Raw genomic sequence first — 18,024 nt, 5'->3', positions numbered from 1 at the left:
AGTTATTCCTGTATCTGGTATGTCATTTCTGTGCAGCAGGGATTTCATAATGAAGCACAAACAGGTGTATTTACTGTGTTCACTTACCATGAAAATTATTACTTCTTGATAAATTAATTGTTGTATTGATATGCACTTCGGCAACAAAAAAAAGGTGTGACTCACAATACTTCAGAGACACCAGAACCACTTAGTGCCTTTGGTGTACATTCAGCCATTGAAAACAAAATTGAAATGTGTGTCTGTTGCTTTCAGTGTATTTTTGGATTAAGGGGTATTCTATTTGTCCATTCTGTTGGAGATTTGCAGTGCATGCTTGCTTGTGTGTGTGTGTGTGTGTGTGTGTGTGTGTGTGTGTGTGTGTGTGTGTGTGTGTGTGTGTGTGTGTGTGTGTGTGTGTGTGTATACCTAGCCCTTGTGCTGCTGGATATCAGTGGTGTCAAGTATTTACATTCGCCATCATCTTTTGGAGGTGTTTGCACACAGACTATCTGTGACTGTCATTGCGGTTGCCAGGTTGGGTAATCAGATCTTGTTTATTGCATCACGCCTGTTTCAACATATCAGAATAATGATAAACAGAGAAATGGGAGTAGCTTAGGATGCAGTCCAAGAGTTGCAGTGAGTATTAACAGAGGGTAACATGATCCAGAGTGTTATTGACAGTGCCAATGAAGAGGCACAGGGACAAGGACAAACTGAGAGTTAGTGAAATGAGGACCTGCAGCTTCATCCTGCTCAATTTTAGCTTGCATGTGGTCTTTTTTACAGCTGTCAGACAAATCGTGTCCGTTAAGAAATTTCACAATTTGATATCAGGTGTGATGAATGTTGTGTTCAATTGCACGCCGATCAAAAACGCCCTTCAGCGGCATCTTTGTTTGCTTCATCTCGACCTTGTTTCCAAACCATAACCTGGCCAATTTACATTGACATTGCTGCTGTGATTCATGTTGGAGATGTTTGAAGTGCACTCATGCATTGCACAGTATGTTTATTTCACTGAACCGCCGCACACAATCATTGATATACATACAAAATACATACACATAGAGGTGGAGAGTGATCCTGCTGGGTGATTATGAGGGATGACGCAGTGTCCTCGATTCCTTGAACATTGTTGAAAATTTTGGTATGTGGGCGAATGTGTGCTCTCTCTCTCTCTCACTCTCTCTCTCTCTCTCTCTCTCTCTCTCTCACTCTCAGATATGCTTTAAATGGGTTACTGTACTAAGGCGATTATCCTTGTGTGTGTGTTTGTATGTTTGTGTGGCATAAGCATGCATGTTTGCCAGTGTGCACACCAATATCTCCTTGTGCATGTGACAGTGTGTAAGTGTATGTGTGCGCTACTTGGTTGCGTGCTGTGCGTAAAATATATATATGAATAATGCACCATCCATCTGAATTTTTAATAGCTCTCCTCTCTGACACTGAATTTGAGTCAAAGTGAGAAACACAAGCATACCGTATTTTAATAGTTTAATGTTTTAATCTTTAGTATTATCCTGTACTTACACATACAGGAGCTTACACATGCCAACCTCATTTCATACAATGCCTGCGCCTTTAAGAGAGTGATAGGGAGACGGGAATAAGGGAAGAAGAGAGAGCAGGGAATAGAGACAGATGAGCGAGGGAGAATCATAGAGAGACAGTGAGGGAAAGGAAACATAAGGGGGGAGATGGGAACAGTCTAAAAATAAACCGTCCGAAATGCTTTTTTAAATCTGCAGCGATGCAAAGTATTCATTCAAATAAATGCTCCTGCAGTGTGACCACAGCAACCTTGCATTTAGCAAAATATTTTAACGCCTTATGCTTTCATTCCACTATAATACATACACATGTCATTTTCCAGCAAATGATATACTTTCTGGAATTTTCTTAATTGGAATTAATTTATAATACGCCTTGTCAAGTAAAATGGGTGAATGAGAAGAAAATGTCTGCTGCACACGGCCCGGTTCAGAGGTTTGGTGACAGTTGAGATTCCAGATTGCTGCTCGGCTCACCTTTTCCTACCTTCCTCCTGCTCCAGGCCCAGAGAGCCTTCTGATTTGTGTTGCATAGCCATCTGTTCAGACTAATTAACTAATTAACTAATTAATGAACTCTGGGGAAAGGCCCACCATCGTGGGCTCTGAGAGTGAGAACATTTTTCACCTCAGGAAGAGAGATGAAACGCTTCTTCTGGAAACGTTTCTCTGCACTTTCTACCCAATTTCAGAATCTTACTTGTAAGTAAGAGCAACCTATGTAGTAGTAAATACCACCACATTTGATAACCACAGCTTTTATTACTGAATCAAATGATGATTTAACATTTTTATTATCCTTTTATTATCCTTTTTATATTTAGAATTGTACTAATGATACTGTTTGACTTAACATAACCATTTAGCTCTATTTTGGTCTCCACCAACTCCTGTGAGAAATATGTGGCTCTTTAGCTGCTAAATTCTCCACTATGTTCTCTAGGTAGTGACTCCCTTTGTTTTTCTGCCTTTTGTTGCTGGGGAGGAAAGGTACAGGGAATTTGTCCGACCTTTTTTTGTTGAAAACAGCCACATGCTGCAGCTGGAAATAAGGCTGATAAGAGCAAAAAGACTGAACCAGAACATTAAAGTGGCAGGCTGTAAAACCAAAACAATGAGATGCTAAATGGCTGTAAAGTCTGGTGATAACTTTCTGTGTGGCCATCATTACGACCACTTTTTAGGAAACTTTTTTCTGTATTGTTTCAAGCCTGTAATTTTACTCTTACTTAAGTATGCATTACACAATATAATCTACTTTGCTACTTCTAAAATCATGATTTGCTACTGAGTAGGCCAGCAAATTATATCTGAACCATTCATCTGCATTTTTATAGCCAATACACCAGGGACTCACGAGGCGGAAGCAAACCGGAGGGCTGCCCACTTCCTATCGGCGCCCATGTTAACCAATTTGGCTGTTCGGATAGAGTGTACAGCACTCAAAGCCACACAGCTCAGCAACCAACTCACAATCTACTCTTTTGTGTAAAAAGTAATAGATATGTTATTTATGTTTTTTACAAGAATTGTTGAGTTGCTACAGCCTAGATAGTGACAGAGTACATGTAGTTGAACAGTTCCGTAGAGATCGACAAAACCTACTGGAATATGCAGGGACACAGTCAAAGTGAAATGTCTAAAACTACAGAAGTTCACATGGTATTGTTTAAAATAGGTACAGACAATTTGAGATCATGTAATGTCTCAAGCAATCAGATATCATATATATATGATATATTACCAAATAATGGTTTTGACAAAGGAAGTTAAGGCTTACTTGCCTGTGAGTGTTACTCTCTCATCTGTTATCTCTAACAGTCTTGTCCTACTTTTTTAGTAAACATTTAAAGCTTGCAACTACCATGTATACCTATCCACGTCTCTACTATTACTACTCCTAATAATAGTAATTATTTTATCTTTTTTAGTACTATTCTTAACATTACAAAATGTAGAGAAAAATGTAATTACTTCAGTTTGTTAACTCTGTCCAGTTGTCTAGTTTAGATCAATTAAAAATGATGTCTCCAAAAATAATGTGCTCACATACCCTGTTTGTGACACACTAATAAACACCATTTTATATGTTACTTATTAATGTAATTTTACAAGACCATGCACATGAAAACATTTTTAGCATACGTCAAGTCAAACAGTATCAGTGCATCCACACATACTTGCTCCGTGAGCCTTGGGCATCAGTTCAAACTGTGTTGCCCATTCTCAAAAACATCCCTTTAAATATGACATAAACTGTATTTTTAGCCAGCATAGATTTTGCTGTCAATTAATTTCAGCCTGCTGCCTTCTCACAACTCAGCTGGCCCTAAATACAAATGAAACACACCTCCCACTCCCTGTACAGCGCCACAATCTTCCCACTCTGCAAGCAGTCTTTAACACTTCTTTCCCCACATTTTGCCTAAAGTACACCAACTGCAATGACAGCACAGAAAAACAATCATTTTGCTTGCGTGTCATTCTGATTGTGATTCTGTTCACATACAAACAAAATACATTTTAAAATTTGAAATGATTTATTTACTTTGCTACAATATTCTTAATTCTTTATCTGCTATCTGGGCTCTATTGGAAGTGTGATTGTGTGGAGTTGTAATGAATGTGATGGTAAAATTGTGTGTGTTGGAGGCTTTAGGTTCTTGAAAGAAATAAAAAATGTAGCTAAGAACAGTTGTTTCCATCATATAGCTTACACTTTAGGCTTTACGGTAAAAAACTGGCAGCTGTGGTTGCCAGAACTTAAATACGGTAGAAGTCCTTCTACTATTACGGTAAAAGGATATTAGTACTGTTGATTTTAAGTTTTAATCCATATTTTATCATATAAATACAAGTTTATTGAGGGGTATTACGACCCAGGGCGACACAGAGGGCGGTTTAAGGGTCTTATTCCGCACACACACACTGGGGGAGAGGGCGGCCGCGGCAGGAACAGGCAGGTGAAATGACAAGGGAGACCGGAGACACGGAGGCACAGGAGACTGACTCTGGGAACTGAACTGCACACGAGGGTTCCTGGAGCACAGGAGAGAAACGGTTAGACAAGGGAGCTGGAGCAGGAGAATCACGGGTGGACATGTAGTGGAAAGCTAGACACTGAAAGGAGCCACGAAAGTTACCACTAAGTTGGCTGAAACAATCTGGCGATGAATGGGAGGAAGACCGGGGTTCTTGAAGACTGAGGCATGATGAATGATTGAGAGCAGGTGAGACAGCAGGCAGCAGGTGAGGAGAATGGAGGCCGCACCCTCAGACACACAGGGAAGGGGGAGGAGCAAAGGGAGCAGGAGGGGAGCAGAGCCATGACAGTACCCCCCCCTCAACGGACGCCTCCTGGCGGCCTACCGGGCTTGTCAGGATGGGATCGGTAGAAGTCCGAAAGAAGGGAGGAATCCAGGATGAAGTGCCGGGGAACCCAAGAACGCTCCTCCGGCCCGTACCCTTCCCAGTCCACCAGGTACTGGAAACCCCGGCCCCGCCGTCGGACGTCCAGGATCTGGCGAACTGTGTAGGCTGGGTGGTCGTCAATGAGCCGGGGGGGCGGAGGGGGTCGGCCGGAGGGCACAGAGGGCTGGAGGAGACAGGCTTCAGGAGAGATACGTGAAACACAGGATGCACATGTAGTGACGGAGGGAGTTTTAACCTCACCGCCACAGGATTGATGATTTTGTCCACTTCAAAAGGTCCAATAAATCGTGGAGCCAGCTTTCGAGACTCTACCTGCAATGGCAGGTCTCGTGAAGACAGCCATACCTTCTGACCAGGTGTGTAATCGGGGGCAGGGAGTCGGTGGCGGTCCGCCAGGCGTTGGTTTCTAGCCGCTGTCCGTAGCAGGGCTGCACGAGCCTCAGTCAAAATCCGGCGACAGCGGCGCAGGTGGTCCTGTACTGACGGGACCGCCACCTCCCCCTTCCTGAGATGGGAACAATGGAGGTTGAAAACCATAAGCTGCCATGAATGGGGACATACCTGTGGCAGCGCAGGTGAGGGAGTTGTGAGCATATTCGATCCACGGAAGAAATGTGCACCAGGAGACCGGATGTCGGGCGGCGACGCAGCGCAAGGCAGCCTCCAATTGCTGGTTAGCCCGTTCTGTCTGGCCGTTGGATTGTGGGTGGTAACCTGAGGATAGACTGACAGAAGCGCCCAAGGCCTGGCAGAAGGCTCGCCAAACCTGGGAGGCGAAATGTGGACCACGGTCTGAAACTAGGTCTTGAGGGATTCCATGTAGGCGGAACACATGGGTGACCAGGAGTTTGGCAGTCTCTAGGGACGAGGGGAGCTTGGGCAGAGGCACGAAATGGACAGACTTACAAAAACGGTCAACAATAGTGAGAATGGTGTCATTACCTTCAGAGGTAGGCAGTCCAGTAACAAAGTCCAGGGCGATATGGGACCAGGGGCGACTTGGAACGGGCAAGGGGTGTAATTGTCCAGCTGGCAGCTGGTGGGAGGATTTCCGCGGGCACAGACAGAACAGGCGGCTACAAAGGCTCTCGTGTCTCTCGCCATGGATGGCCACCAAAACTTCCGCCGTAGGAAATCCAGTGTTCGCTGGTAACCAGGATGGCAAGAGATCCTGGAAGAGTGAGCCCACTGGAGGACCTGGGACCTGGTTGAGTCTGGAACAAAAAGTCGGTTAGGGGGGGCCGTTACCTGGGTCGGGTTGTGAGCGTTGTGCTTGCTTCACCAGAGCCTCTATCCGCCAGTTCACTGCAGCCACCACACAAGAAGCCGGGAGGATGGTCTCTGGTTCAGTCCCCGGGGTCGTAAGCATCTGGCTTGGCATGCGACCCAGGGTGGGAAAAAAAACGGCAAGGAACAAGGCCCACCGGCCTGAGAAATTAACTTTTGGCTGAGCGGAGGCAGGTTTTTGAGGCCCCACACATGAACGGGAGAGCAGCGCCCCCAACCAATGCCTCCACTCCGAAGGGCTACCACCACCGCCAGCAGCTCTCGTTCCCACGTCATAGTGACAGGCGTCTGGAGAAAGGCACAGGGGTCAGCTTCTGGTCCTGGGGGATCGCTGGAGAGTACTGCCCCAATGCCAGTGTCAGAGGCATCCCCCCCCCCCCACAAACTGGGGGGGGGGGTAAGGATCCCGCAGCCCCGGGGCAGAAGTAAACAGTTCCTTCAGCTAGAAAGGCTGTTTCTGCTTCAGGGGACCAAGCGAACGGTGCTTTCACCAAGGTGAGCTTAGTCAGGGGGGCTGCTACCTTACTATAATTCCTAATAAAGGGCGGTAAAAGTTAGCAAACCCCAAGAAGCGCTGCAACTGTTTGCGAGTGGTGGGTCTCGGCCAATCAGCCACGGCCTGAATCTTGGCTGGGTCAGCCTTAACCTGCCCCTGCTCAATAATAAACCCCAGAAAAGACACGGATGTCACATTGAACTCGCATTTCTCGGCTTTCACGTAAAGCTTGTTCTCCAGGAGTCTCTGGAGTACCTGCCGGACATGCTGAACATGTTCCTCCTGGGACTGCGAAAAGATGAGTATGTCATCTAAATAGACGAACAGGAACCTGTTCAGCATGTCTCTCAGCACATCATTGACCATGGCCTGGAACACAGCTGGCGCATTGGTCAATCCAAAGGGCATCACCAAATATTCGAAGTGGCCTAAAGGGGTGTTAAAGGCAGTCTTCCACTCATCTCCCTCTCTGATCCTGACAAGATGGTATGCGTTCCGGAGGTCTAATTTCGAGAACACTTTAGCCTTATGAAGGGGTTCAAATGCCGGGTCAATGAGAGGGAGAGGGTACTTATTCTTAATGGTGATGTCATTAAGCCCTCGATAATCAATGCAAGGGCGGAGGGACTGGTCTTTCTTTGTTACAAAAAAAAACCTGCCCCTACCGGAGACGAAGAGGGTCGAATAAGCCCTGCCGCTAGTGAGTCACCTATATATTTCTCCATGGCTTCGCGCTCTGGTCTGGAAAGGTTATACAGGCGACTAGACGGCAGAGTGGAACCAGGGAGCAGCTCTATAGCGCAATCATATGGCCTATGAGGAGGTAATGAGACGGCACGATGTTTACTAAAAACCTCCCCTAGGTTGTGGTATTCTACAGGGACGGCAGATAGATCAGGGGGCTCGGGAGGTTTGGGAACAGTGGGATGTGTTACACTAGCGGACTGGAGACAATGTGAATGACAGTGAGCACTCCAGCTAATGAGTGAGCCAGTAGACCAGTCGAATTGGGGATTGTGGAGTTTTAGCCAGGGGTAACCTAATACAACAGGAGTGTTGGGTGATGAAATAACCAGTAAGCTAATCTCCTCACGGTGATTACCAGAAAGGATAAGTGTGAGGGGAATGGTTTGCCGAGTAATGTTGGCTAAATGTTTCCCGTCTAAGGCGTTAACGGGTTGGTTGTCAGGGAGTTTGATAGTGGGAATGTTTGCCTGAAGCACGAATGCCGAGTCAATGAAACTCTCCTCGGCACCTGAGTCGACTAGTGCTGTGAGGGGAATGGAATTTAACTGCCAGTGAAGGGACGCTTTTAATTGCGAGTGACTAAGAGGGGCAGAGGAGGAAGCGGGGACTTGGCTCACAGGAGCAACACCATTCTCCGTTTCTTTCTTTGGCAGCTGGGGGCAGGCAGCCAAGAAGTGACCGTGCTGGCCACAATAAATGCATAACCCGGACCTCATCCGGCGTTGGCGTTCTGCCTGAGTGAGGTGGGTGCGACCCAGTTGCATAGGCTCTTCTACAGGCTCGGGGGGTACCTGGCTCGAGGGGCGTTTGCATGGGGCTGCTAACTGGGGATCTACTGAGATGGTGGCTCTGGGTAAGGCATGGAAAGGAGAGGCTTGTGAGTGCCCCCACTTCTCACGCCGTCTCTCACGAAGACGATTGTCAAGCCTAATCGCTAGTGAGATTAGCTCGTCAAGGCTAGCAGCGCTATCCCTAGCCGCTAACTCGTCCTTCATAACCTCCGACAGCCCATGCACGAAAACAGTCTGTAACGCCTCCTCATCCCAACCACTCTCGGCCGCTAAAATCCTAAACTCGACGGAGAACTCAGCTACTGAACCTGATCCCTGACGAAGATTCAGTAAACGCTTGGCTGCCTCCTTGCCTTGCACAGGATGATCAAAAACTTTTCTTAGTTCCTCAGAAAATCGCTGGAAGGAATCACAAATAGGGGAGTGCTTCTCCCACAGGGCGGTTGCCCACTGAGCTGCTTTCCCTGACAGTAGGCTAATCACAAAAGCCACTTGGGCGCTATCAGAGCTGTAGGTAAGCGGCTGTTGTTGGAAAACTAGCGAGCACTGAAGCAGAAACCGCCCACAAGCCCCCAAATCCCCAGCATACCGTTCAGGTGTAGGAACGTGTGGTTCCCGGGGCGGGGGGGAGGAGAGGCTGCATGCGGCATGGCTGGGGAGGCAGAGGGAGTAGCTGCTTCAGTGGCGGTGGTAGGAGCTGTGGGAGGAGTGGAGACCTGATCGAGCTTGGATCCAAGGGCGGCCACACTACAGCGAAGGTCTTGGATGGCTGCCACGATCTCGTCGAGGACCTTCTCGTGTTGGCCCACTCGTTGTCCCTGGTAGGCCAGTGCGCTTCGGACAGAGTCTGGGTCCGCTGGGTCCATGCTGGCCAGATTGTTCTGACAGGGGTAGTTACTGGACCCAGGAGCAGACACACAGACAAGATGGACGGTTTAAGGGTCTTTATTCCGCACACACACACTGGGGGGGGGAAGAGGGGCGGCCGCGGCAGGAACAGGCAGGTGAAATGACAAGGGAGACCGGAGACACGGAGGCACAGGAGACTGACTCTGGGAACTGAACTGCACACGAGGGTTCCTGGAGCACAGGAGAGAAACGGTTAGACAAGGGAGCTGGAGCAGGAGAATCACGGGTGGACATGTAGTGGAAAGCTAGACACTGAAAGGAGCCACGAAAGTTACCACTAAGTTGGCTGAAACAATCTGGCGATGAATGGGAGGAAGACCGGGGTTCTTGAAGACTGAGGCATGATGAATGATTGAGAGCAGGTGAGACAGCAGGCAGCAGGTGAGGAGAATGGAGGCCGCACCCTCAGACACACAGGGAAGGGGGAGGAGCAAAGGGAGCAGGAGGGGAGCAGAGCCATGACATTTATACCATTAAAAACACAGCTTTACCATATGAAATGCAGTTTGCAATCTGTTATACAAAAACTACTTTATTCTGTATAAATTCCTTGGAAATGGCATATAAATAGGGGTTTTGCCATGTGATATCACAGTGTTTAACTGTTACAGAAACTTTAACCTATTTTGAGTTTATAATCTTTTACTATCATGGTTTGACAGTTTTTCACTGTAAAATCTACAGACATTTTTTTTTACAGTGTAGGCAAAATTCACACTGGACACTAATGACTTATAGGTATATTGACCAAAACTGACACCAATCTGCCTCCCAGGCTGGCAGCCAGTTGCACAGCTGGACCAGTCAAATACAAGGAAGATAATTAATGCAGCTAGTCGTACTTGATGCTCAACATCTTACGCATCACATAAAAATCTAATTTAAAATGTTATGGTCTCTAGAATACCTAAAATATCAACTGTACTTTTCACACCACTGTGGGCTGCAAAAGTCCATACACTTATTTAAAAGTGCATTTGTATCATTTAAGATGTATATAACATTAGTGAAATAGTTACATCCTTGCTTACAACTTGATTTATAACTACTGAGATCTGAGGTTTGAACTGAGGTAAGAGTTAAAGAGGAGGAAGAGAAGGAGAGATGTGAGGCAAAGACACTGCGTGAGGTGAAATGTGCAATTTGAGTCAAAAATTATACTTCTTCTGGGAGTCATAACTCAGTCAAATCTTAACACACATAATACTTGTAGATTGACGTATGCTTTCTGAGGAGATCATCCATTGCGCTAATTTGCCAAAATCTAAGCAGATATGTGCTAAAAAGAATCTGTTTTGAAGACAGCGACATCTTTCCATATTTATGTAATAAACCTAGGTGACAGAAATATTTCAGGAGGACGATAACTGTAACCAGATAATCTACTCAACTACTATGCCAACATCCATCTAAGCCACACACTAGAAAGTCCTCAATATGTGTCCAATAACTTCTAGTGTAGCACATTAAAATAAATTAACTATTAATGTACTGTAATAAATGAACAGTTACTTAATCCTTCACTAAGTGTAGTGGCACATTAACCATCACATGAAGAGTTCAATGCATTTCCAACGGCAAATATGATTAATGATTATATATCGTTAATTAAAACAGCTTCATGTCTGTAAACAAGGCTCTGCTTTAAGGGTTTTAATTAATTTCATTTGATCAGTTTTTAATTCTCGCTGACTGTGAGTGATTTTCGTCAGTGATTAGTTGTCTCTGAAATGGAACTTTCTTTGAAACGCTTTTAAATGTCTTTGTATCAGTGTAAAGTTTGAAGCATTGCTTTTCAAATTTGCATGACAGTCTGGTTTTATTGCACAGCTTGGTACTATTTGAATGGACCTTTGAGAGTAAAAATTGAGTGAGATAAGTAAGGTAATAAATACAATGACACTGGAAGCCTATGGGCGGTGTACTGAAATCACATTAGTTCAGCAGGAGGAAGCGCAATTACAATATAACTTCATTTCTGGATATACTTGACATACAAAGTGATATATAATTGAAATGGACCTGCTAGCAGGTGTTCAGATTGAACTTCTGGTGCTGACAAGAAGTCTTAACAGATTTGTATAAAAGTGTTGATAATCCAACAAGAGTGTGCAAGAGGTGAAGTGCAGCAGCATTTATATTGTGGGGAATAAAAAAAATTAAATTAAAAAGCAGCCTTTTGGTGGTGCTATCAGTACTTTAGACTTTTAGTCTCAAGCTAGACTGAAAAATGTTCTCATTAAAAATCACCCTATATAGAATCTCATTGTAATTGAACTGAAGAATGTAACATTACTCTGCACATTTTGTGACGGTGCCCGTTGCAGGGTTTACCAACTTGTACATCAGAGTCAGTGCTTTTATTGACAGAAGTACTTTCAAAAGTCTTTTAAAAGTAGATGTTAAATTATCGGTAGAGGCTACATACGGTAGAGAGAATGGTCATATTCATCCACGGTTACATTCATACACAGTAGATAATCCCCAAGGTTGCCGCACAGTACTGGATGATCAAATCCACTTTATTCCAATCATTAAAACAGATTCTTTAGTCTTCAGTGACAGAGACATTCACCATCTGCTAAGGGTTTTTTTTGTACCCATTTTGAAATACTGCCTTTACATTTGCTTGATTAATTTAGTGACTCATATATACATAAACATAGCTTTGTTTCTTCTCCTCAATCACCTTCTCTGCGTGTATAAAAAGGCAATATCTTCCCTCTGATTTTTGACATCTCTCATCATCCCCTGTGTGACGTCACAGTGAAATTATATAATATGTCCTTCAATATATTCCTTTCACCTCTTTGTCATTTAGGATCTGACAGTAGCTTTGGGCAATATACGGTTTAATACCTGTCTTATGTCTGGATTCTCTGTTCACATAAATATGTTCAGTGACCAACTGCAGTCATTCTGTTCAGTCCTAAAAATGACTCTGCAGATGCATGTTCCCGTCTCAGTAGTCAAACAGTCAGATGACTGACCACACTTCACTTCTGGACTGTGAATTTGTGAATGGTGCAAACTTTTAGAGAGATGGTCAACAACAGAGGATGTGCAGAATAAAGCTGTTCAAAATAAGACTGCACTAAATACTGAAAACATCCTATGGATGTGTAGCCATTGCCTCTTTTTTGTATATTGTTACTCTCGTCTCAAAATAAAAAAAAAATCTTCTGATACGAGTCTGATCTCTACATTAATACATCTTCCTATTGCAGATGCAATTCTATATCAATAAGGGATAATGGCTTTTACCATGACTCATCTTATCATTGTGGAGAAACACTAAGTGCTCCCACCATTTTCTGCATTCAGTGGTAGCATGCATTATGCTTTCATGATTTCATAAAAAAATTTGAAAGATATTTCTAACAATACATGAATGGAAGGAGCAGTTACTATCAGACGTTCTTGAGGACACTGCATGCTAGAATATATTGTAAATATTTCTGTTTCAAATTTCCCTCCTTCAGTTGCTCACTACTCCTCTGTTTTCCGTCATCCACTCATTTTACTGTCTTCAGCCTGTATCTTTACTTAGAGGTTCATGACTCTTCCTCACAGTTCCTTGGCCGTTACCTAAAGCAAGTGTTGAATATGCATGACTTCAGCCTCATAAACTGCTGCTCTCAGCACTAAAGTCAGTAGGAAGCCCAACTCAGCAGATGGGGGGGGATCAGAAAGAAAACTTACTGAAAGAGAAAGAAAGGAGAAGAGGGAACTTGTTTGACTTATCTTTAATGGTGGAAGATAAACCAAATTTCTTCTCTTCATGTTGCCCTTGCAAAGAGAGCGACAGGAGGCGCTAGCTCAGGCTAACATGCTAGATACACTTTTTGTGCTCATGTGCGCATGCATGCAGCTGTTTGTGTACTTGAATATGGAAGTCCTCAAATGTGTGTATGCAAGTGCTTTTGTGAGTGTCTGTCCATATCATTTTGCCTGAAGCTCTGGACAGTTGCCAGGCAACTGTGGAAGGCAGCTCAGCATTCGGCCGGGCAGCCACGGAGCAGACACTTCCACATGCCTATGGTTTTGATAAGCGGTGCAGGTCAGTGCTGATACGTTACCAGTCACATCAGGCTAAGAGCCGGTCAATTGCTGGGATGATCTAAGGATAATGCAATTACACAGTAACATGCAAACTATATCTTGGTTACTGGAAGTAATCCTTTCAGGTAATATTTCTGCTGCAACATTGATATGATTTCTATGTTTTTAATAATCCATCTTACACTGAAGGCTGCACTATGGAAGTTGAGAGCAGCTGTGGTTTCTAATAAATTCAGTAATCCTATTATCTCTCTAGATCACTATTTAATCAAGCAGTGGTTTCTCGTGATCATTATTTCATTATCATAAGGAAAGATTATTGTTTTCTCAAGACTGGATCACTGTTTGTGTTTGCATGTTGTGCAACTATCAGACTAACTTAAGCATTAATTTGTTCTTTCAAGATAAAAAGATAATTTAGTTTCGATTCTAAGATAATATTAAAGAATATAAAAAAAACATAGCTGCCTTTAGCATCTTTGTTTGTGCTTTTTAAGTGCAACATCCAGGTCACTGCGTCTGTGGGCCAACATGAAAAACTTTTTTGTACAAGGCTTTCATCCCAACAAAAAAAATCCAGATAAAGGCACAGACTCATTGATATTCTGGTAGAGGTTTATCTTAATCTACTTAAGATTTAATTATTGTTGTTCATGCAAACATACCCAGCATAAATACTGTCCATGCTGCAAGATGCTGGTTCAGTACCAAATCACAAAGCAATAATGTAATTTCAATGTAATTTTCCTTCTTCTTCTACTACTTTATTTTTGCAGCCAGCAAGTGTCTTTTTTTAAATCCTGAATGTGTTTTGCATGTAATATTCTTGTTCATTAAGTTTGAGAAATTATTATGGGCTAAAATATTTTACAAAATCTACTTAGGCAAAGCTGTTGACCAGGGTTGAACCTATCCAAAATGATCTTAATAAGGCACTTTACTCTAAAAACCTATACAAAATGAAAATAAATACCAAAATAAGAGCAACCACTGCATTTCATTCTCATATTTCTGATTGACTTTTTTATAAGCATTGTCCAAAACCACAGCAAATAACCACATTGGATAAACAGTTGCAAAGAATATGGATGACACTCTGTAATATGAATCATAATTAAGTCAGGTGAAGCCATCAAAAACACTCCAGGCCCAAAGTGCTGTTAACTGTAGTGTAAGTACAGTGAACAGTATCTAATGAGACATGTGTGTGTCACACTAATTGTTGTAGAGAGGTCAATTTGGCAGGTTATCATCATCATCATCATCACTGCTGTTATCATCATCACTTACATTATTATCATCAACAATAAAACTTAATTTGCTGTTCAACACACTTGAGAACGTGCTGACTGTCCTCTTTTACCATCTGTCTCTGTTCACTCCCTATACTGTACTTTATGGCTGTCCCATTCTCTAAACGTGCCCTTTAGAATCAGCTGCTTAATTCAGTCACTGAAAGTATATGTCTTTTTCAATTCCCACACAAGGAAACTTACTGAACTAGAATCAATTTACAATATTTACCAAATGTGTGAGAGACACATCATAACTAACACAGTTAATGCGGACACACTGACAATGACTCTGGGACCTTGTGTATACTAGGTTATACTGTACATATCCCTACAAAAGGAAGCATGTATTAATAAACCAATATGCTGATTTAGGTGACACATTGCATGGTTGCACTGTATAAAGATTGTCACTGTATAAAGCAGCTAAATGTCAGAAAAGTCAGTGGATGGGGTTATTGGCTTCTAAAGGCCTAAGCATTGCGTGCTAGCTTTTAAATCTGTGCTGTATTTATAGCATCTTAGCACTAATTGTTTTGGTTTTTGGGCCCACAACTTCTTATGGTTCAGTCTTATCGCTCTCATCAGAGTCAAGATGGTGGAGACCAAAAACAAAGCTAAAAGCTAAAACTTTCATTCAAGTGTTCAGAAACCCGACACCAAATGAATGATAATGTTGCTGGATGTGTAAATATGCAACTGTTTGCTAACAAGTTTGCAATATCAATTTCAGTTCTGACTGGTTTAGCCAGACCAGTAGTTATTGGTTAACACTGAGAATGTCCAGAATTCCATTAAAAATTGCATGTTTATCGAAACTCACTATGAGCTGCTACACTATCAGAAATACAACAGAAGAAGACAAGCAAACTCTAGGTATACTTATATATGTTTCCTCTTCTAAATGCCTGGGATGACCATTTGATCAGCATTCAAATCCAATGCTGGAATGGCAGACTCCGCCACTCACAATGCAGACTACTAAAGAGTTAAGTAAAAAGGTGAAACACATTTAATACTATAGAAGAATATGCCAGCCATAAGAAGTATGAGAAATTAGGTTTAATATGATGAAAATCTTCATGATTATAGTTTTAAAAGGTATGGGCACAGACACTGCTGGGACATTCTGTTCATGCAAGGAAGTGACACAAAAAAACGTACTACTAAGGAGCACCGTTAATATGACTGAATTAAGCAATGAATAGGCCACCTTGATGATGATCACGTCCTCCACACCTGCAGCCACTAATCTAAGGAGTGGGCAGTTTACTAAAATCATTTTAGATGTTTTCTGGGTATTGAAGACATCCAAACTGTCAAAAATTTGAAAAGCTTAAACTTCTTGCAGGTTGATATAGCCTGGTGCTGCTTGAAACTTGTGTAATGTACTAATCCACTATCATAAGAACAAAGGATTCTGTGTGTGTTTGTGTGTGTGTGTGTGTGTGTGTGTGTTTGTGTGACATTTTGTTCAGTTTATTTTATCTTGTTGTGGGAGTGCACCTACTGTGTAAATGTGTGTCCTGGAAGTAGGTGAAACATGCCTTCTGTTGCTCTCCTCCTCTCTCTGCTGACAAGTTCTCTTAACTGTGTTGTATTTCCAGCGTGGGTATTAAAAATGAGTAATTTGGCAAGCTTTATGTGTGAAATCTCCTCAGACTTGCAATGAGTTGGAGGCTGAGAGGTTCCTGACAATGACAGGATGCCATCTTCTGTTTATGGGGGATATTTGTTCCTTTAAAAAAGGAAATAAACGCTTATGTTATACTGTGCCCCTGACTTTCTGCCCTGCTCCTCTTTCCGCACATAATCTGTACTTTTCTTTCTCTTTTCCTCTCTGTGTTTGTTCTAATTTACCCTGCAGGGTTTCTGAGCACAGGGGACCAGTCTGCTAAGGGGAACTATGGCTTGTTGGACCAGATCCAGGCCCTGCGCTGGCTCAATGAAAACATTGGCCACTTTGGAGGAGACCCAGAGAGAATCACCATCTTTGGCTCGGGAGCTGGTGCCGCCTGTGTGAACCTTCTCATCCTCTCCCACCACTCTGAGGGTAAAGTTCTTTCACTGTCGTTGTCACATTTGTAGTCATATACCCAGCTCAAAGGGGATTAACATTTGAGGACAGTGTGGGTTGTGTGTTTCTTAAAAGAGAATGTTAGTAATTTCAATGAACAGCTTTAACCAGATAAAATGTATGGCAGTGTTATTGCAATATTCAGGAATGATTCATGCACTATTTGGAACAATTCAGTATATTTTTTTTAATAAATACAAAAAACTGCAAAGATTCAGTAATTTTAAAGAAAAGCAGATTGTCAATCTGGGCAGTGCTAGAGTCGACAGATGGATGAAAACAGTAGGTTATTTGCCATAAAACCATCTCACCTTGGGACATGAGCCCTGTAATAATCCCAAATAACGTCATTCCACGAGGGACTAAGATCACTGAACTGCACTGACAAAATTGTCCTTCTCTGATAAAAATAATCCTGTTTGGACAAGGCATTAGGAATAGATACAATATGTATACACGGAGCTTCAAATGAAGAACATCATGAACACTTCCCATATTTATTATTGCATATTTACATATCATATTATTGAGTTTCATTAGTGCATTTAATGATACTGAGCAGGCACATTAATGATGTGTCTTACTGAGGACTGAACCAAACAGACTTTGGTCTCCCTTTCATAGATGGGCAGTTTAAAGTGCCTATTTTGGTAAGTAATCTTCCAATTGTCTAAGAGCTAAATTACAAAGTCTTCAGTTCACATGATGTTTCCCTAATGTTGCAAGCAAGTGCCACTGGTGCAAAATTTTGATTTAAGGGGTTTGTTGGAAACACTTTGTCTATTTTCCTACAGAAATACAAAAGCAAGGAGCATACAGTCCACTCGTTCCCAAACTGTTTTAAGCCATGGCATCCCTCAATAGTATTTTTTTCCCATGGCACCCCCACCCCCATGGTTCCTGATTAAATAACAGGAAATCAGTTGTACAAGACTCCCAACAGAAGTCAGCAGTTTTAGGCTACGCTGCTGTACACATGAATATTGAACTTTAAATAAACACTGAACGTAACAATTTAGATGTTTATTCCTATTTGGATACGTTTAAAAGCATAATATAAAAATGCAGTTCATGTAAAATTTATGTAAAAGTTAACGTGAAAATGTAAATTAATCTTGCGGCATCCATGTCCTGTCCTCAAGTCACCACCTCTGGAACTGCTGCAGTATTTATTAAGGACTGTACTCTACTTTCCTTCTTTTTTTTTTTTTTTTTTTTTTTTTTTGAATGGCAGATCTCTAAAATACCCACCAGATGTTTGATCACTAATCTTTTGATCTTGGTTGGTACAGCTCAGAAGGTGAATGGCACTTTATACCAAGAATTCAGATTATCTTAGTACTGAACTGTTAACCTTCATGCTGACAAACTGAGATTGGAGAGATAAAATAAT

General features: G+C 42.6%; 1 protein-coding gene across 2 annotated transcripts in view; it reads left to right on the top strand.

The window, feature by feature from the left end:
- The window catches only part of nlgn2b (neuroligin 2b), a 71,585-nt gene that overhangs the window by 44,547 nt on the left and 9,014 nt on the right, over positions 1 to 18,024 (top strand). For both annotated transcript variants that reach the window (XM_051401672.1, XM_051401670.1), the window contains exon 5: positions 16,422 to 16,607. In XM_051401672.1, the coding sequence (XP_051257632.1) occupies positions 16,422 to 16,607 (186 nt within the window). The remainder of the gene's footprint in view (positions 1 to 16,421; positions 16,608 to 18,024) is intronic.

Source organism: Dicentrarchus labrax, unplaced genomic scaffold (assembly GCF_905237075.1).
Source record: "Dicentrarchus labrax unplaced genomic scaffold, dlabrax2021, whole genome shotgun sequence".
Lineage (NCBI taxonomy): Eukaryota > Metazoa > Chordata > Actinopteri > Moronidae > Dicentrarchus > Dicentrarchus labrax.
Note: the sequence above shows the minus strand (reverse complement) of the source record. Positions and strands in the feature narration are given on the sequence as shown.